The following is a 20,798-nucleotide window of genomic DNA, read 5'->3' as shown; positions in this document are numbered from 1 at the left end:
AATTTCTATTAGGGTTCAACAGGGCTATATTCAGAATGGCTCTTCTTTTTTTATTACATGTCAGAAAACAATTGCAAAGAAAACAAAATGTTTCTGCTACACTTTCTACTTTGAGATCTCTTTAAAATATATTTTGCAAATCACTATTACAAAACTGCTCGAAGAAAGAAAAAACACACAGCAGAGATTTGGCATAGTAATTTCTAATTTTATCAGCTCTCCTGATACAGGAGCTACTTGTGAAAGAAAAGAATTCTCTATATTACTACAAGTCTTGTAACTAACCATAACGCAGTGCTGCTTCCCTGTTTCATCTGGTACCTATGGGAAATAAAACTGCAATACTACGGTATTCTTCAAAGGAATAACTCATCAGAATGTTACCATCTAACTGCTTTCTCCAAAGAGACACTGTTGAACTTAAAGATTAGTGTCTTTAGCCAGTTTTGAGATAGCTCTACTGAAATCAGCAAAGCCTTTGACACATGCTATCAAGCTTCTGTTATTTTATAGCAGTTATGAGATGTCATGAGGGTGGGTCATACTGGCTCATACATGGCTGAAAATATTTTTAATAAACTGAATGTTAAGGCATGCTGTGCTAGCTCTTCAATTCCAAAGTATCCATCCTTTCAGCTGAAGGAATTGAGAAGGAAAATCTGAGCTGGGCAAGAGTTCTGTAGCTCTGGCTTTCTTCAATGCAAGTTCATTGGCTCTGGTGCTTCTGACTCTCAGGTTCACCTTAGGACTATTTTTAACACAATTTCCAGAAAATAGTCAAACATATATTTAATTGAATTGCATATAAAATTTAGAATTATATTGGTACATTACATTGTCTACTCTGATTTCTGTTCTTCCCATGAGCACAGCAGTTTGATAGAAAAAGAAATGTCAGAAGTGACAGGATAACATATTCTTAAGAGAAGTGAACCTAATCTAAATGGAATCCTAACTGCAATTGGATTTAAAACTTGTAAAGTGTGTCATATATAATCAGAATCACAGAGTGAAAAAAGAATTGTCAAAGCAGAATTCAATCAATATTTTCAACATTAAAACATCTTATGCTATTGTTATAGATACATATATTGTTGGCTTTTTGCAAATATTAAAATGAATATTATGTGTATAAGAATGGAAATTTTTGTTGTATTAATATAGTTTTCTTTATTTCTGTTATTGATGAAACTTAGAAATAGTGGTATAATACATATATGTTAAGCTATGACATAGCATTAAAACAAAAACTACTTTTGTCTGTATAATCCAAAGACTGAAAAAGATAGCTGGAGACTCTTTCCTATCTTATCCAGATGAAGACAGCAGTGACCAGAACTCTGGGGGGAGGAATTTATTGCATTTCTGGTATCAGGGAATGTAGATCTCGATGGCGCCAAGAAGATTGATCTATTGGGAATGGGGCAAGAGAAAACTAAACAGAAAAACACCAAAGATTCTAAGAAAAATGTATGAATATGTATGAGAGTGTATGAATATGTATGAGAATTTATGGATATGTAGTAGGGTTCTGTTTTTAAGGGACAATCCTTTGTTAGTAAGGTGTGCTCTCTTGGCTGAATGCAGAGACACCCGGCTGTATTTGTATACTTTATTTTTTTCTCCTAATTGTTTTTTTTTATTAAACTTTTAAATTCTATAAAAATTATGTGAACCGCGTTTTTCACAGCTATCGCTGTGGCCAAGTTATTTCTATGCATTTCTTAGCTGAGAAGTTGCAATTTCGATATGCTCTTGCCAGAATGCATTGAATTTAAACTTTGCTATCCCCTGTCTGGACACACTGCTTTCTACACTGCTGACTGAGTCATCCATGCCACCGAGTCAAAGTGTCTAAGAACTGTACAGGCTTCAAAATTGCGTGTAGAAAAATAAACTGTTATCTGGTAGATACTGGCCTACATTTACTTCTTACTGCAATTTTTATTTATGCAAACAAACTCTTAAGTTAAGAGACAAGAAAAAGAATCTGTATCACTTAATTGCAACTTTGACCACTTTGGGGTTCTTACATGAACCCCAGGGTCTCAGCGCTGCAACCACAACATCTGTGCTTCACTGATCCTTGGCAGTCAGTGACCCGTGCCAGCCCCTCCCCTTCCCTCTCACGGCGTTGGCTACAGTCCCTTGTCCTGTTAAAACTCTGCGGGGCCTTTTGATTTCTGCCTGTTTAATGTTTATAAACAGCACGTTTTTGCCGCTGCCCACGAGCCGTGCCCGCCGCACGCGGCCCGTGAGGGACGGACTCTGTCAGCAATGCGCTGTCCCACGGCGGCAGCGCAGACCCCGCCCCCTCCCGCGCGGGGCACCATGGGAATCGTAGTCCCGGTGCGCGGGGCGGGGCCGCCGCTCTCGGCGCGCGCAGTTCGAAAGCCCCGGGGCTGAGCTGGGCCGGGCCGGAGGAGCTGCGGCTGCTCCAGCGAAGCGCGGGCGGGCGGGGACCGAGTCTTTGCTTCCTTCCTCGGCTCCTCTCCCGGCCCTTCTCCCGGCTCCTCTCCCCGGGCAGCACCGGCCCGTAACGAGGTACAGCCGCCGCCGCGTGGGGAGGCGGCCCCGAGCCGGGGGGCGTGGGGGCACCCGCAGGGGCTTCTGGTGGCGCTGGTCTGTGAGCTGACCTGACGGGCCTCGAGCGAAGATCGCGAGTGACGGTCGAGAGCACAAAGTACTCGGCTTTGTGTTCGCTCTTTTCTTTTTTCCCCGTTCTGCGGCATCATGGGGATCCAGGGCCTGCTGCAGTTTATCAAGGAGGCCGCCGAGCCTTCCCATGTGAAGAAATACAAAGGGCTGACGGTAGCTGTGGACACCTACTGCTGGCTGCACAAAGGCGCCTACGCTTGTGCTGAGAAGCTGGCCCGAGGAGAGCCCACGGATTTGTAAGTCTTTCTTATGTTTGAGTCTTGACCCATTTACAAACTTAAGTTTTTGTTAACTTGGTGTTTCTTGAACTAAAATCTTAAGTTACAGTAGTTTCCCTTCTTACTATTGCTTCTGAATTCTGAGTTGAGCTCTTTAGAAATGAAAATAAATAAATAGCTTTCCAGCTGTGCGAAATAAAAATATTAAAGGATATATTGGGGAAAACCTCTCAAAATATTTTTTGGTTAGAATACCCGAGGCTGTATCAGTTTGGTTTTTTTTTTTCCCCTAGCATGTCTCACTCTCAACTATAATCTAATTTCTCTGATGAAATTCTGTAGGTGCAAATCTTCAATTCCAAACTTAATATTAGTTTAAGACACCGTTTTTATAAGCAAAAGAGTTTGTAAATACAGCTGTGACAAAGGTTGTATTGATGCCAAGGAATTTTGAGAGATGTGTTGTGCTTTGAATAAGATGTAAGATTTTTTTGCTTAAAATACTGTTTTTAGTGAAAGTAGCTTTCCTAAAACACATTTAGACACTTATATTTCTAGGGAAGGGAACGGACAAAAATTGTGGTCATATTTCAGATTCAGCTTCACACTTTAGATCAGGTTTGCATTTCTCACCAGTTTCTGGAAATGTGGGTGAGCTCTTGTTTTAGATTGGATATAGGTAAGGCTGGAAGGGACCACTGGTTGTCATCTCATGCAGGTTCCCTTAGAGCACATTACTCAGGGTTGTGTCCACGTGGCATTCAGATATCTCCAGAGAAGGAAGAGGCTCGAAAACCTCTCTGGCCAAGCTGTTTCAGTGCTTGGTCACTTACACAGTAAGGAGGTTCTACTTCTATTCTAGTGGAATTCCTTGTTTTGGTTTCTGCCTGCTACCTCTTGTCCTATTGTTTGGCACCACCCAGAGGACCTTGGATCCATCAAATGTTTGATTGGAGTCAAGAGATAGTTGGTGCTTTGCAAATGGATTCAAATATTTACTGCTGCTTACGTTAATGTGAAGAACCGTGGAGTTTCAACCCTGCCTTGAAGGTAGTGGGGGTTCCTCAGAGTCCTGAGAATAGGACTTGCTTCAGTTGAAGAGAAAATGTCAGGAGAAATATTCATAGTCATTTGGAGTGGTTGAATAAATGAGTACTTTACGGACAAATCTTGTTTCCATGCACATGTGATCCTAGACTGGCACCTTAACTATAGTGTAGAGTCCTTTCATACTTTAAAATTCATCTGTTCGAAGGTATTTTATAGCTACAGTGCTATTTGCTCCTGTCTTTCAAGAATCATTGTTATTTTTCAGTAGCTGTAAATCCAGTTTCTTCACATTCTAAATGCTTCTACATCCCACTCTCCCTTCCCTTCCTGTGTTGATGAGGTTGCTCTTGCTGTTTTAAACACTATCCTTAAAATAAATATTTATTTTTTTCTTTGAGCATCTCTGCAATGTGCTTGCTTAGTGTTTACAACAGTTACTACATTTTAGTTCTGTGCTGCTGATGAAATGACCTCGTACAGATCTGTAGAAATAACAGGTAAGAAGGTGAGAGGTCTGAGTGAATAAATAACATCTGGAACACCCAACAAATATTTTTTCAAGGGATGGGCTTTGAAGGCAGTGGAGGGTTGCCTCCTGGGCCCTATACCCTCTTCACAGTTTGTACAGAAGGGGAACTTTTCTGTCTTTTGGAATATTTTCAGTGCTGTGCCTGTATTTTTAGTATGGGAAGATAGGTTTGTATGTCTTGTCAATAGAATACATCCATTATCTAGGGAGAAGAGTGGATAGTTGTACAAGGAGAGATTAAATAACCCCCATCACTTCCAACTCTACAAAAGTGCATTTAGTCTGCCTTTCTGGGGAAAGATCGTGTACTGTGCTTGTCTGCTTCCTGTTTCCCTAGCCATTATGAATTGAGTTGCTGAAAGTAAAAAGACAGTCTGTGTTTTAACTGGTCAAGTTTTTGTCAGTATTGAATCCTAATGTAGCAAAATCATCTGAATTCTTATTTCATTTTTTCTAGGAGAGAGGAGCAGTCAGCCCATTTCTGAATTGGGAGGTTGATTGTTTCTCTTGTTAAAAAAACCCAACCAAACTGCATTCAAGTGCTGTTAGATTTTTGTGATACAGGGGGACTATGCAGCCTGTTATGATTTTTGAACTATAGTTAGTCCTAAACTTAAGAGTTCTCCTTTCCTGCAACTGGAAAATATGTAATAGACTTGTGGTTAACAATAAAGTTTATCTTTCTTTTCTTACTTTTGTTATTGTTGATACAGTTACGTAGCTTTCTGTATGAAACTTGTTCATATGCTCCTCTCGTTTGGAATCAAACCAATTTTGGTATTTGATGGATGTACCCTACCTTCTAAGAAGGAAGTGGAAAAGGCACGACGAGAGTAAGTACCGAACTGTATTGATTTGCAAACAAAGCAGTTTTATCACTACAGTAAAAATCAAAAACCCTCAAACTTCATCTAGGAAGTAAGCTCTGGTAAACCCCCCTGCAATATAGTGTGATATTTTTAAATTTATGTCTAAAATCATAAAACTTCTTAGAGGTTTTATTCCAAAAATAGAAATGCACTTCATAAATGAAAGCCATTTTATAGAGGAAGGAAGCAAACCTTTGAGCAGTAGTTCCTGTAATGTATTAGAGGCTTTAATTTACCCACACTTGCAATCTCTGGACAAAAATATTTTTTTCCCCTGTATAATTTTATTTAAAAATAACATCCCTTTCCCCATCTTTCTCTACAACTAAGAAGATAAACTTATTTCAAATTTGGATTCAGATCCCTATAAATGGAACTTTCTACTGAAGCTATGAGGATTTTTCAGTAGTTGTTATTTATGAATTCTCATGAGACATATGCTTTCTTCAGCATGAAGTGAACAATTTCCAATTTATGAAATTAAGTAAATTAGGTTTTCTGTCCTCTAAATCAATAAGTATCAGATACTCCCAACTCCCATTAAATTTATTTTACTGCAATCTGAGTGGATGCATTTCTTCTTTTACACTGCTAATTTCAGTTCCTATTTGTCACTGTTTTCTGAGAAAATATTATCAATTTCTACATTCAAATCTATTTGTCCTTGTCAATGCAATGACCTAGTAATTCTTTAGTTTTAAAAAATTATGCAGTAGCTCAGATTTGGAAGGTGTTGATATTTTTCCCCGTTTATTACCTGTCTCTCTTAGTCCCTTCTGCTGTTTGTTCTTTCAAGTGAAAAATAATCTGAGATTAGTGAATGTTTTTTGTCTGTCTTTTAGGAGACGTCAAGCCAGTCTTCTGAGAGGGAAACAATTGTTGCAGGAAGGGAGACTGTCAGAAGCTAGAGAATGTTTTGGGCGCAGTGTAAATATTACCCATGCTATGGCTCATGAAGTTATTAAAGTAAGTTGTCACCATTATTGATAATGCCAGTTTAAAAAAAATCTCTGCAATAGGTAGCATATCCTACCCTGCATTTTTGTGGCTACATCACTGCCTCTTCTATATAGGAAAGAAAAGTAGTCCCACCTGCTTAATCTCTAATTATCCTGCATATTATTGGATTCTTAGGCACAATTAACAAACTTGAAGATTAAGTTTATTATGCCCGTTTGTATAAATAATAATGATGTGTCAAACGAAATACAATGCTTCCTACCACTATGAACTGAATTTGATAACATCTGTTTTACTTTTGCAACACAAAAAATAATCTTTTTTTTTTTTGCGTTTTTACCCTTGTCTAGTTTCTGAGCATAGACTACAGGAAAAAAATTGGCTGATTAAAAATTGTTCTAGTAGTTTTTTGCTATACTTTCAATGCAATCATACAGTCTTTATCAAAAAGTATTAATCTTTCTCTAGTACTGTTCTCCTTTGTCCAGAATGTAACTTGCATGAGTTTGAAGCTGTCACCTGTGGTCAGATGCAGTGGCAACAGTGTTACAGGAAAGGTTGTTTTTGTAAAACAGTGTACATAGATCTAAAGTGCTTAAAAGTTGAGTTTTTAACTATGAAATATTGGACTCTTACTGGGGGCAGGATGGGTGTGTGGTTAAAAAGGTCATGGTTTTGGCTTTTTAACGTAGAGGGTTTTATGCTTTCAGATCTCTTGAGGTAATTTTTGAAAATTAATGCAAAGTACTTGTATGCTTCTTGTATGTTTATGTACAGGCTGCACGAGCCCAGGGAGTTGACTGTATTGTTGCTCCTTATGAAGCTGATGCTCAGCTGGCTTATCTTAATAAGGTTGGCATAGTTCAAGCTATAATTACGGAAGACTCTGATCTTTTGGCTTTCGGATGTAAAAAGGTATGGAAGAAAATAGTAATAGCCTTTACCTCTTGCTGATATTTGAAAAGCAGAGCTTGAAGTTGCCAAATATGTTTGATGTATGGGTTAACTCTTCTACAGCAAATGTGGGAAACAGAAGAGATGAGAATAGCACTTTGCCTCTCTTGTTTCCACCAAGTGCAGTGAACCATCTTACATGGGTGAAAATTATTGTTTTCACTTCCTCTTAATTTTCAGGTGTTTCTGAAAATTGACAAGTTTGGAAATGGACTAGAGATAGATCAAAGTCGGCTAGGAAACTGCAAGCAGCTTGGAAATGTATTTACAGAAGAGAAATTCCGTTATATGTGTATTCTTTCTGGTTGTGACTACCTCCCTTCAATTCATGGAATTGGGTTAGCTAAAGCATGCAAGTTACTAAAATTAGCCAACAATCCAGATATTATAAAGGTAAACTCAGTTTTGCTTTGTGTTTTGTTTTTTGGGAGCCTATATCAGTATGTATGAAATTTAACACCAAATTGAAAATATGTTCTTGACTTCCTCCATTTTAAGGAGAATACTAAAAAGTATTTTTTACCTGTGCTTAAAAAAGATGCTGAACTTAACCTAAGTATTGAAGCTGTTCTATATTAATAGGAAATATACTAAAGTAAACTTAGGTAAAGAATTGTTTTAAACCTTTGGGGGGTGTATTCTGTTTGAGGAAGGGAAGGGAAAACTTAATTTTTTGTAAGACTTGGATGGGGGTTTTTTTCCGCTAATTATTGCTTTCTTCTACTTCTGCAGATTAGTTATTAGAACTGCTCAATGAACTGTTACTTTTGTATAAGTACAGATTTATCTGTGTGGGGGAGGCATAGAGATTGGAAATTTATTTAATTTTTATTTATTATTTAATGACATACATATGGATATGAACATTTCTATATTTCTTTAAAAACAGTAATGAAGAAAAATGTGATATGATACAAAACAAATTAATATAGGGTTGTTTTTTTTTTTCCTGTTCATTGTATGAAATTAAAACAAATCTCATATTAGGAGATACAGAGGGTGGGAATAACTTCTTATGTGTGGGTTGTAAGGGAGTAGGGAGGTTAAGAGCTAATAAAAAGAATACCTCATGGGGCTGTCCTGGAGGCAGGTAAATCTAATGCAGAAAAGTATTTTAGTATGCAGTTTAATTAACTTAATTTGTTATCTTCTTTCTTATATTACTTGTGTGTTTCAGTGTATTTTATTTTTTTCTCTCACAGAGAACTGTGATATTTAATTTTAAAATGTTTTGTATCATACAGAGCAGACATCAAAGCAACTGGTTTGGCTTTTGAGGAAGTAAAAAGGGAACTTTGAATTTTCCCATGTAAATCATTATTTGCTTTAATGTATCTCTGAGCAAAATTCCAGGGTTTGTTCTGGTTAGTTTTGCTTTTGGTTTTCCATTATAAAAACACCCATATATTGTTTATAGGTCCTGGTAATATGAATGATAAAAATTTGATGTGCAGTAGTTTAAGTAAATGCACCTTAAGGAGATGATCTGTTTTTCTGATCATATTTTGTACTGATTTTTATATTAAAGAAGGAGATAAAATTGACTTGTGTTATTTATATAATTGTAGATGATTTGAGTAGGAAAATAAGATACAATTTTCGTTCCTTCCCCTATTTAAATTGAATCTGCTTGTTGCAGTCAGATGCTCATTCTACATTTAATTACAATGAAAAATAATTAATAATTGAAATGTATTTACCTTTCATGTGACCTGTTAAAATGAAACAGTTGAGTAATTTCTTTTTTGACAGGTTATTAAGAAAATGGGGCAGTACTTGAAGATGAATATAACAGTATCAGAAGAATACATACAGGGTTTTACCAGAGCTAATAATACATTCCTGTATCAGTTAGTTTTTGATCCTGTCAACAGAAAATTAGTTCCTCTGAATGCATATGGAGATGATGTTGATCCAGAAACACTAACTTACGCAGGACGGTATCCTTTGTGTTGAAACAGCAAAATGGGGAAATAAGGGTGAGCTGATATGGTATCTTACAACTTTCATTGCATCTGTGATGTACTTAGATTTTTTTTGTCGTTGCATCCCTGCTTTTGACTAAAGCCTGGCTTTTCTACAGTCATAAACTTTCATGGGGTTTCTTCTTCTCTCCTTTGCTCTGGTTTTAATCATTTTTTTAAAAGTGCAGGGAGTAACTAACTGACCTATTATTGATACATAGTTCTAGGTAGAAATTATTGATATGGTTGTTTTCTTTAGAAAACAAATTTTTAAATACAGTTTAAATATAAACTGACTGCTTTATGACTGTCTTGAATTTCTGCCTGTGTTTTGTTATAATCTCTTCTAGTTTAATTCTTGCAATTTGTGCTCAACTCAGTCTCTAATCTTAGCATTTCCTGTTTTACCAGATACCCCTTCATATAGAAAAGGTAGCATTTTGCCACATCTGTGCAATATAAATTTCAGCATGGAAGATTAGGAAAATGAAGGAAGAGAGTGGAGTGTTAAAGTAGTTGTTAGCTTTGTATGTTCAAGCCATCTGATCTCTGGCATTTGCAGAAATTAGGAAGGAGAAAGGTACTACCTCTCCTGCTGATAACTGAAGGATTTAATTTTGACTTTCATGATTTGCCAAAGACTGTAGATCTCTTACAATTACTGTTAGATCAGAATAAGCCAGGAGTAGTAGTATTAATCCTTTGGGTTAATAGTCTAGCCATGCTTTTTAGCTGGAAAAGGGGAAAGCAGCTGTTCTAACTTTCATGGTACAGTTGTTGAAATATAATGTAATATTCAGATATTTTCCCTTACTATGATGGGAACAGACATGTTGGTGATGGTACTGCTTTTCAAATTGCTATTGGCAATATTGATATCAATACAATGGAACAAGTTGATGATTATAACCCTGACGTGGCACAGGTAATGTCTTTGTTATGAAGTTAGATATTAAGAATATGATGTGGGTCTGAATGTTAACAGGAAAATGTGATTGAATGTTATCCTCAAATTAATTGTCTGTGAAAGCTTTTCTGGTATTACAGAATATGTCTGCTCCTACACACATAATTCTCACTCTTTTTAAAGGTGAAGTTTTATTTTTCATGGTATTTGACTTTAATATCTGTTTTACTTTCAGACTTTTTTGGTAAGTTGTTAAATCTATTTACAGAGGTAACTGGTTTAAAGAGAAAGTTCTCAAAGGGCTTGGGAAAACTTCCAAGAATAATCCAGAATTGTTTCCTGAATAGAAATAAATTTTTAAACTTTAAATTTGGTCTGAGATGAGCAGTTAGTTACTTATGCCATACTGAAATGAAGACATCATGGGAGCACAACATAAAGTATGAAAAGCATGAGAATTGTGGGAACAAAAGAAGGGTTTATGGAGAGTATGTCACTAGATTTACAAATGTCAACATTTCCTTCCACGTATGATAAGTCAGGAAATCAGATATAGAAGGCAGGATTATAAAGCTATGTCTTGGTTTTTTTATTTTAATTGTTTTTTTGTAGCCTGTGCAGCAGAGAAGTTGTGGCTGGAATGACCGACGTGATAATCATGTCAGTAGCATTTGGAGCAGAGAATACAAGTTTGACCCCACTGAAGATCCTGCTCCTCCTAAAATGTATTTCCCAGAGAAACCAATAACTAAAGGCATGGAGAAAATAATCAGTCTTAAAGGACTAAAGCTTGCAGGCAAAGAGCTCTTGGCAAAAAGGCCAAGGAGTGGTATGTTTATATGAAATAAGTATATGAATGAGGCTGGGGGTAAAAAAAAAGATTTTATGTTTTACTTTATTGTATGAGGCTTTAGAGGTTTAACTCTTGAATGTTATTGTCTGTATTCTCTTTTCAACAAGCTACAAGACTAACAAGCCATAATATTAAAACCTAGATAATGATTGAGGGTGACAGCAAACTTTCAACAGGACTTGATTTTAACTTTCTTTGGTTTGCTATAAAACTCTGGTGGTTTCAATTTCAAGTTATGTTTAATACAATCTGTATTTGGAAATAGTTTTGGTTTTAATTTCTATCTTAAAATGGCTCGTGAAGAAATTAAAACTGTCTGCTTTTCCTAGCATTGATATTAGGCCAGACAGAAAACATAAAGAATGTTTGCTATACTCAGACTGTGCTGCCTCTATCCCCTGTATAGATGCTCTATATGCCAACTTTTTCACTTTCTCTAGTGCATCTGTGATATCTTGTCTTCTCTACCACCTGAGTTACATGTGCTCAGATAAACTGTGGGCTTGTAATAGAAGAGGCACTTTTTTGTTCCTATTGTCCTTTATATGTTAAGTGTTTTCCTTTGCTTTCTGATTATACTGCTGGGGCTTTACTTTTTTCCTTTGTTACTGCTGGTATCTTCCTTTTCCCTCGCTTATTAAAGTCTGTAGGTAGTTTAGCAACCTGCCTTTAAATCAAATGTAATTTCATTGTAGTTGTTCTGCTTTCACTCCATCTACCTTTTCACCGAGTTATTTTTAAGGCTATGTACTAGAAAGCAATGGTGTTAAAGACATCTAAACTCTAGTGTCAATAATTTTACCAGACCTTACTAATATTTTTAAGCCTGTGAGAGTAAATATGTAATGTCTAGTTAACTCAAACCTGGTTAACTGTAGAATGTGCTTCTACAGTGATGCTTAAATTGTCCTTAGATTCAGAAGAAATCTCAGATGGAGATCTGTTGAAGCAATATTCATTTTCAAAAACAAAAAGAATCAAGAAGGAGAATGATAATGATGGTCAAGCACAAAAGAATGTGTCAGCAATGAAAAGTCTTGATTCTCCAGGAATTTCCATCACTCAAGAAAGCTCTAACTCTGTACCCAGAGTTAGAAATAAATTTGCTTCATTTTTACAAAAGAAAAGCAAAGAGAAGGATGCTGTAATTGTTCCAGGAACAAGAAGCAGGTATGTCACGTGTTTTCTTAAGTAGCAGAATATTATTTGCTGTCCTGGTTGTTAAAATAGTCTGAATACTGAAAATAGGAAAAATGCTACCTCAAACATTTTATGCAACTGTATTGCATCTCAGCCAAGATGGTGGATCCTTTGTGCTAGGCATGCTATCTATTTGTGAGACAGATAATGTTCATTTTTTACTGCAGAAGTGAAGGCTGAGACTATTCATAGAATCATAGACTGGCTTGGTTTGGAGGGGACCTTAAAATCATCTTGTTCCAACTCCCCTGATATTGTCAGGACATCTTTCACTAGACCAGATTGCTCAGAGATCCATCCAGCTTGATCTTGAGCACTTCCAGGCATGGGGCATCTGCAGCTTCTCTGGGCAACCTGTTCCACCACACTCACATTCACCACACAGTGAAGAATTTCTTCCCAATATCTAATTTCAACCTCCTTCAGCTTAAGATCACACCCTCTTGTCTTGTCACTACATACCCGTATGAAAGCTGGTCCCTTTCCAGCTCTCCTGCAGCCTTCCCTGTAGGTACTGCAAGTGCTATAAGGTCTCACTGGAGCCTTTTATTCTCTAGGCTGAGCAGCCCTGACTTTCTCAACCTGTCTTTGTAGGAGAGGTGGTCCAGCTATGTGATCAATTTAGTGGCTCTCAAAAACATATTTGAAATCTCTGGGTATCAAAATTAATTAGGAATTGGCTTGGGGTTTTTTTTCAGGTAAAGGACATGTGACATAGCTCAAAAAAACCCAAAAGTAACTACTTTGTGGCAAATACATGAGCAGTTAATGAATACATGAACTTAAGTTGACAGGGTTTTTTGTTTGTTTCAGTAAAGCTAAACCTGGTCATACTCTATGGCAAATACCTCTTCTTATCCCATCTCATTCAGCTGACACTGCTGATCTCTGCAGCAACACTTTGAGAACAGGGACTTTGTTTGTTTTTTGGGGTATTTTTATTTAGTCACATTTGGCCACAACTACTTGGATTTGTTTTACAAATCATTATCACAGTTAAGTCTACTATTAAATAGTCCGAGTATTTTTGAGCAGTGCGATTTTATAGAGCAGTAATACCTTAGTTTTAAAGCACACCTTTCTGAGCTGAAAATTTTTGAAAGGTTTTTTATTGCATCAAAAACTAAGTTGTCTCTGATGATGGGTTCTTCCCTAAATATGTGCTCAGTATGCTCAGGAGCTGCTGCTATAGCATAGAAAAAAAAGTAGTAAGGTTCTGTTTTCCTTGGTAAGTGGTGCTGAACTATTTCACTGCTAGCTTTGTCATCATTAATTAATATATTCTAAAGTTTTGTAGGATTTCTAGATCCTTCTCTTTCAGGTGAAGAATCACCTCAGTATTTTAGTCAAAGAATGCCATTGCCAAAATAATTTGTCTGCAAGCGTACCTTGAAAATTGATGTATTGAGACAATGATTGGCAATGACATACTCATTTACATAACTAGCATCATTTTCTTCCTCCTTGCCTTCACCTTTTTTTTTTCTTTTTTAGGTTTTTCTGCAATGATGCAGTTGTGTTTGACAGTACAGCAAAGAAGGAAGATGGTGATTTAACTCAAGATGCTGAGCAGGATTGCCAGAAACAGGAAGTAAAACAGGTAGCTGAAGATGTTTCTAGGTTTTCAGAAATTGAAAAATCATCACGGACTGTGTCTGCACCTTCTGGAGAAATGCAGAAAAGTTATTTCCAGTGGTTTAGCAGCCTCAAAAGTAACTCAGGAAATCTTGGTCCATCTCATGTTGTATTTTCACAGCAGTTTTACCAGCAGAGAAACAACTGCACTGTATCCCAGGAAGATCAGATTAATGGGGCAATGTGTGATGAATCAGAGGAAGAGTCCACTCCCTTAATAGAACTGGAACAGTCATCACAGTCTGATGGGTCTTGTGAGCCATCAGAATGCAGTTTGGAGTCTTCAGAAATCCTACAAGTGTCCAAAAACAGCTCAGGTGCAAAGGTAAGAAAATTAGACATTGTTTCAGCATTTCTTTTCACTTTAAATTATGAAGGAAATTAGGCAGTGAGGTCTCCTTTCCATAATGGTGCCCTACAGATGATGTAGCTTGTGTTAACAAAACTTGTCTCTAAATAGAATCACAGAATGATCATATTCTTATCAGTGCTTAACATAATTATACAGAATGGATTGACATACTCGCTTAAATAAAATCTGTTCTCTGGTTTTAGTTTGTCAAGAGTCTTTCTGTTGCTATCACTGCAGTGTCTCATAAAAACACCTGGTTCTTCACCTTTTGTTCTCTGTTTTTAGTCCCTGAAGTGGTTTTGGAAGTGTATGCATGCCTTTGTAGTGTAGCTTGCTAAAAGCCCAGGTCTTTGTATGAGTTCTTAGAACTGCTGAAAACATAGTACCTTAAAGTATGTTCATGTAGATACGAAAACATATATTGTTTTTACAAAAAATCTGTTTAAAACCAGATCAATTTTCTCTTGAAGGAATCTGATTCCACTTCAAAACTAAATGATGGTCGGTGTTCTCTGTCTCTGCTGTTTTCTGCTGCTCAAACTAACAAAAAAAGTACAATCATAAAGACCAAGGTAAGAATTCTTTTAACTTTATGAGCTTTACTAAACTCTGAAAATCAGTTTCTACTGTAATGGAAGACTTAAGCAATGCAAATGTTGGCAAGACAAAGATATATTCTTGTTCATCTGCCCTGGAAGCTGGGGTTTGAAATATAACCACCTATGTTTAAAAACACAGTTGCAGCTTGTTTGAAGATTCTAAACACTTCAGTGTAAAGTAAGCCAAGGTCAGGCAAAAACCCACTTAAGGTTTTATAATATAAATTGAAGTATTAGTCATAAATGCAACTGTATAGTTGTATATATACTATATACAGTCACAAATACAGTATATGTTTGTATATACTATAGTAACAAATTACAACTGTAATTTGACTTCTCTGTGTTTGCTTGGATGTCTAGGAATAAACTTATGTTCCTTGTCTTTGGAACATATCTAAGAGCTTAATATATTTGACTAGTAGATAAAATCTTCCAAGACTTTAACAGCTCTGACTCTTTAGGTGTTGCCATTAGAACTGGCCAGAAGATAAATAAGTAAGAGGCAGATGTTTTCATCCTTCTAGGTACGCCCCCTAGTAAGTTTTCTTGTAGACAGACAAAATCACAAGCTTCTCTCTGCCACGCAAGAGTATTGTGTGTTTTGTAAAGTAGTGACATCTTGTGGTTATTGTTAGGAACTTATTTGTTAAGGAGAAATTGACATTTGTATTTTGGAACATTAACATTTTTCCTGTTTTTCCTCAGCAAGACTGAGCAAGGAAATTGTCCTGGCATTCAGAATTTTTATTACTTTGGTTTTAAGGCTGTGTTTAATATGTTTTACATTATTTTGCTCATCATAGAAGGTATACTGGGAGAATGAATGTATTAAATATTGATGGATCACATTATGGAAGTACTGATGTAATATAAGCATCCCATAAAAACAAAATTTCAGCATGCTTGGAGCCCTTCAGAAAACAAAAACTGCTGAAAATCTGTGAGGACAATAGTGTTAGTTTAAAGCAAGTGACTAGTAGGAGGATTTCTACCACTTATTTCCATGGCCATGAATTCTCTCTTCTTCCTCTATGTGCTGGTAATAATAATTATAAAGAATTACATCAGAAGACTGGCTTGGTCAAAAAGTAACAACAACCAAAAGGTCAGTCATATTGTAACTTGGGCCCACTCAGAGTCTTGGACTCCTGTGAGTTGTAGCACCAGTAAGACCATAGGAGAGGGAAGGCAGAGATAAGGAACATCACTTTTGGCTCATTTTTCCTTTAGAATTTATTAAAATCTTGTTAGGAAGTTAATTAGGATCCTGCAAGTGTAAAACAAGGAAAGTGTTTGCTGGTCTTAAATACAATAGAAGATACCAAAGGGGAAAATGAATTCCAGATTTAGGGAAGAAGCAATTAATCACATAATGCATAATTTATTCTGATTTTGCTAAGATGAATATCAGCTATGTAGATTTACTTAGAGGAATTTAATAGTTGGGGGAGGCAATCTGAAAAATTTGTCAGCTCTTATTGTGGTTCCAATCCAAAATGTGAAGTGCTACCTACTCAATTCTAATATCAAAACTAGTAGAAGCTTTTTACTAGCAAATGCCTGTGTGATACCGAGCTCCCTAAGACCTCAAGTTTTTTTTCTGTGATACTATTCCAGCTGCGTTTTTTACTGCTAATTATTTTTCACAATTGCTGTGAGCTCAGCAAAGAGCTCAATACTGATAATAGAAAAGAGAATTCTGCTCTGGCTTTAAATTTCTTGGTATGTGTTCACCATGCAGCTTTGCCTACTTTTGAGTTAGATAACTTAACTTATAAGTTAAATTATAACTCTGACCTAATTCGGTACTACAGGGATACATAGGATTTGTGTGCCTTCACATGCTGCAAAAAGACTGAGGTGCTAGATAAGTGAAATACTCAGAAGCAGGCAGTTTAAAGATTTTATTTTGTTCTTCTAGTATTCTTGTTCCAATTTTTAGCTTACATTCTAAACATTTTTTCCCTCTTGGAATACCAAGACCTGCTTAATAATTTAGGTAGAAACAATGTCATTTCAATAATAGAATCTGAGAATCATTAACGTTGGAAAAGACCTTTGCAGTCAGGTCTAGCTGTCAGCCCAGCACTAGCACGTACATCATTGAACTGTATCCTGAAGTGCTGTACCTACACAATTTTTGAACACTTTTAGGAATTGTGGTCCTGCCACTTCTCTGGGCAGCCTATTCCAATGCTTTACAAACTTTTGCAGGAAGAAATTTTTTCCTAATATCCAATCTAAATCTCCCCTGGTGTAGCTTGAGGCCATTTCCTCATGTCCTATTACTAGTTGCCTGGAAGAAGAGGCCAGCCCCCCACCTGGCTACACTTTCCCTTCAGGCAAGAAAGAGAGTGGTAAGGTCACCCCTGAGCCTCCTTTTCTCCAAGCTAAACACCCTCATCGCCCTCAGCTGCTCCTCCTAGCACTTGTGCTCCAGACCCTTCACCAGCTCTATTGTCTGTCTCTGGACTCATTCCAGTGCCTATTCTTGTAGATAGGGACCAAAACAGAACACAGTATTTGAGGGGCAAAAAAATTTGTAACAAATGTGTGTGGTGGGGGGATGGCAAAATGCCATGATGTTTCAGAAAGAACTAAGCTATGAATTCTCCTGGAAGAAAAGGATGCTGAGATGTTCCAACTTAAGTATGGTTGCATTTAAGAGAGAGAGATTTGGGCCAAGCACAGCTTTTCTGAACTCCTGGTATAGAAACTCGATAAGAAGGTCCAGCTAGAGGTCTGATGGTCCTTGGAGTCATCGTACTGTTACTTGTGCTCTAGCTTATGGTTTCATCTTCATGAAATCCGAGTGTCACAGGGAGTGATACCAAATAATTGCTTCTCTTAAAATTCTAAAAGATGGCATTACATGACAGCACAACAAATAGTCTTCAAACAGAGAAAAAAAAAATATTCAGTAGATTTTAAAAACTGCATTCAAAAGAAATGAGTATTTACATCCTTAATATGAAGACTTATGGAAGCTGGTTTGCCAGTTCTTACAGCTGTAGTCTGTCTTGTGCTTTAGATGCTATTTTTCAGATTATAGACTATCTAAATATATTTCGTTGTGGCATTTCAGATTGCATTATCTCAACACAATGTAAAGTGCTTTTTTTTACTAAAAGCTTTGCAGCATAATATCTGTTGCCTGCAGGTTGTCATTTTAACCATGTGTACTGCAATATTAAAATCCCACAGGTTCCTGGATTACATAAATCCAGTAATATAAGGTCACATATGGTAACAAAGCTCAAGCCATTGATACCAGCTAAAGTAAGTGGACTAAGCAGGAAACTGTCACCTGTGCAGAAGAGAAAGGACTGTGATACTGAAAATAAGCTGGGGCTGCAATCAATGCAATCAGTTGGTGACCTCTGGAAAAACTTCCAATTTAAAAGGTGAGTTGCTTTAACCCTTTACTTAGTACACTGTGTGCTTTTTTCACAAAGACACAATTTTCAAAGCAGCTCTACACATGTTCTCCATACAATTCAATAAGGATAACAAGAGTACAAGATTAGGTACTTTCTACATACAATTTATAATATTTATAATATTGATAATTACATTTAGTTTACCATAATTGATATGAAAATCATTGCCATTGTTTGCCATCAAACGCCAAAAATCATTTCTTGACCTGAATGCAAAAGCTGCATTAAAGTTGCTAAATTTAATTGACTACAGGACTGCTTCTGTTTAACTGTGTCCCTCACATTTGGAGATGGCTGATTGTCAGAAGTGTTCTGCTTTCAAGATGTCAGTGAATTGATTGACTGTTTCTGTTAGCTGGAGTATCTGGTTACAAGAGACATTTTTGCACACTATAAAATGCTGTTGCTTTTCTTTGTGGAGATGCCTAACTTGACGTTTCTGCAAATAGCTTCAAGGTTTGAATTTGAAGGGCAATGATTATTTTAAAAAAGTAACAAAACATGAAGTGTAGGTATGCTAATTTACACTATCTCCATGGGCTCAGATAAAAACTCCTGGTGGCAAAGTTTTCCCAGCTTTAAGTAGCAATCTCAACTTTGAGTAAATAAGTCTTATTTAAATAAAATTATTTTCACTAACTTGAAACCAAATGTGAGTAGGACTCTTTGCACTGAGCAGTAAATGCTGATATTGCTGAGCGTGTGTTAATTCAGATGAATGTATTTTACTAAGTTTAGGCCTTAGGGTAGGTTATTATAAACATACAACTGATTTCTCTTTAAAAAATATGACTTATGGTATTTACATTTTTAGAAATCTTACTTTTTATTATCCTCCTTATGGAGTGTAAGAATGGCTGACAGTTTCAAGGAGGACATGAAAATGTTTGTGTATTTATTGCTTGACCTCTATTCGGGAATGTCTGACCAGGGTTGCTCACGGAAAAAAATTCATATATATTTGGATTTATCAGAATACAGGCATTCAGAGCACTGGGAGCCTAGGTGGCACTCTCTGCTGATGGTTGCAAGATTTGGCTCCCACCATGCACATTTTATCCATCCAGTTTTGGTTGGTTTGTAACCTCTGGGTGTTTATACTGGGGATATATATTTTTCTATTACTTCTATGTAAGCAGTAGTTTATTAGCTTTTAGGGGATTTTTTTCTCAACACATTTCACAAATTGGGTTTTTTACTGCCAAAACTCACGTAACTCTTTTTTTCTTCCAGATTTTAAGATGTTTCTAAATTAGCCTTATGTTTTAACAATTACATTACCTCATGGCAAATAAATCATGTGGGACACTAATCTGTTCTGCCTTAATGTCAAGGCTCACAGGAGATAGATATACAACTACACTTATTCAGAAAACTTAAATGTTAAGGAGCCATGTACAACCCAAAGTAGGATGAGGTACATACAGTCTTTCATAAATAAAGCTAACAGCTGTCATTCTGTCACTTTCAGTGAAGTTGTTCAGTTGTACTGAAATTAAAATTAAAACTGCATCAGAAATTTTTAGTTTGTACTTATTCATAGGTGGAGTGGGTAGGTGAGGGGTCTTGCTTTGTTTTAACCTGTATATTCTTACTGGCCTGTGGTTAGAAACACAAAATATCATAACATTCTTTGGTTTTGTTTTGTCTTTGTTGGTTTTTTTTTGTGCAGGGAGTATGAAAAACTTCCTTCTTGTAGAAAGTCAGATCCTTTGTCTCCAATCAAAGATAATATACAGCTCACTCCAGAAACAGAAGAAGAAATTTTTAATCGTCTGGAATGTAGTCATGTTCAGAGAGCTATATTCCAATGAACTGCATGCTGTTCATAATCGGACGGATTTTTAATCATTGTCAAAATATACCTTTTGAATATTACATCAGAAAGAGGCTTTGAAAACCAGCAATGTACTTTAGTCTGACTAGTGATTTATCATCTCTTTTATAAAAGCGTGAATTCAAAGGTACAGATCTATACCAACTGGAATAAAATATTTCAGACTCCTCTGTTCTCTTATTCAAAGTCCCCATGCTAAATTTTTCTCCAAACACTTAGAGTTGCCCCCTGGGCATTTTATGTAGGTCTCACATACAAGAGCAAGAGCAGCAGAACAAGTTTTTGTCTTAATTTGTAATAATTAATAATTTTTTGCCTCTTTCTTTTTTCCTTTTGAGGCTAATCTGGCTTCAGTACAAGTTTAAAACTGCTGTTAAGTGTGCACAACAGTCTGCAGCATACTTCCAGCACTCTGATAACTATTTCTTTTCCCTATAAGGTAAGAGTTGCTCTCTCAACAGTTAGCTTTCTGTTTGATTCAGTTGTGGTGGTGGTGGTAACAACTTGGGGTCTGCAGAAAGGAGTATCACAAATATCTGTTCCCCAAACTCTCACATTATTTTTTTTTTATAACATTCTATTAATGTACTCTTCTGTCTAACTTGTCTGTTTCATATTTATATTCTTCTCCAACAACAGACACCCAAAATGCCAGTCCTCAGAGGTAGGGTTACAAAATAGCATTGTCATCACAACAGGCCAAGCTTCAGTGTTCAGCTAAAAGAATGCAGGAGACTAGAGTCCTTGCTGTGTTTGACTCAATTACCATG

General features: G+C 36.6%; 1 protein-coding gene across 1 annotated transcript; it reads left to right on the top strand.

The window, feature by feature from the left end:
* Nucleotides 1–2,733: 2,733 nt before the first annotated feature.
* EXO1 (exonuclease 1) lies at nt 2,734–20,005 on the top strand. Its single transcript, XM_058835928.1, has 13 exons — nt 2,734–2,894; nt 5,169–5,288; nt 6,167–6,290; nt 7,062–7,199; nt 7,419–7,631; nt 8,991–9,178; nt 10,031–10,127; nt 10,722–10,938; nt 11,877–12,132; nt 13,657–14,095; nt 14,620–14,721; nt 17,956–18,155; nt 19,864–20,005. The coding sequence occupies exons 1-13, from the start codon at nt 2,734–2,736 to the stop codon at nt 20,003–20,005; spliced, it is 2,397 nt and encodes a 798-aa protein (XP_058691911.1).
* Nucleotides 20,006–20,798: the final 793 nt, after the last annotated feature.

The sequence above is a fragment of the Poecile atricapillus genome, chromosome 3 (assembly GCF_030490865.1).
Source record: "Poecile atricapillus isolate bPoeAtr1 chromosome 3, bPoeAtr1.hap1, whole genome shotgun sequence".
In the NCBI taxonomy this organism is placed as follows: domain Eukaryota; kingdom Metazoa; phylum Chordata; class Aves; order Passeriformes; family Paridae; genus Poecile; species Poecile atricapillus.
The sequence above is the reverse complement of the archived record's forward strand: the minus strand, read 5'-3'. Positions and strand labels throughout refer to the sequence as shown.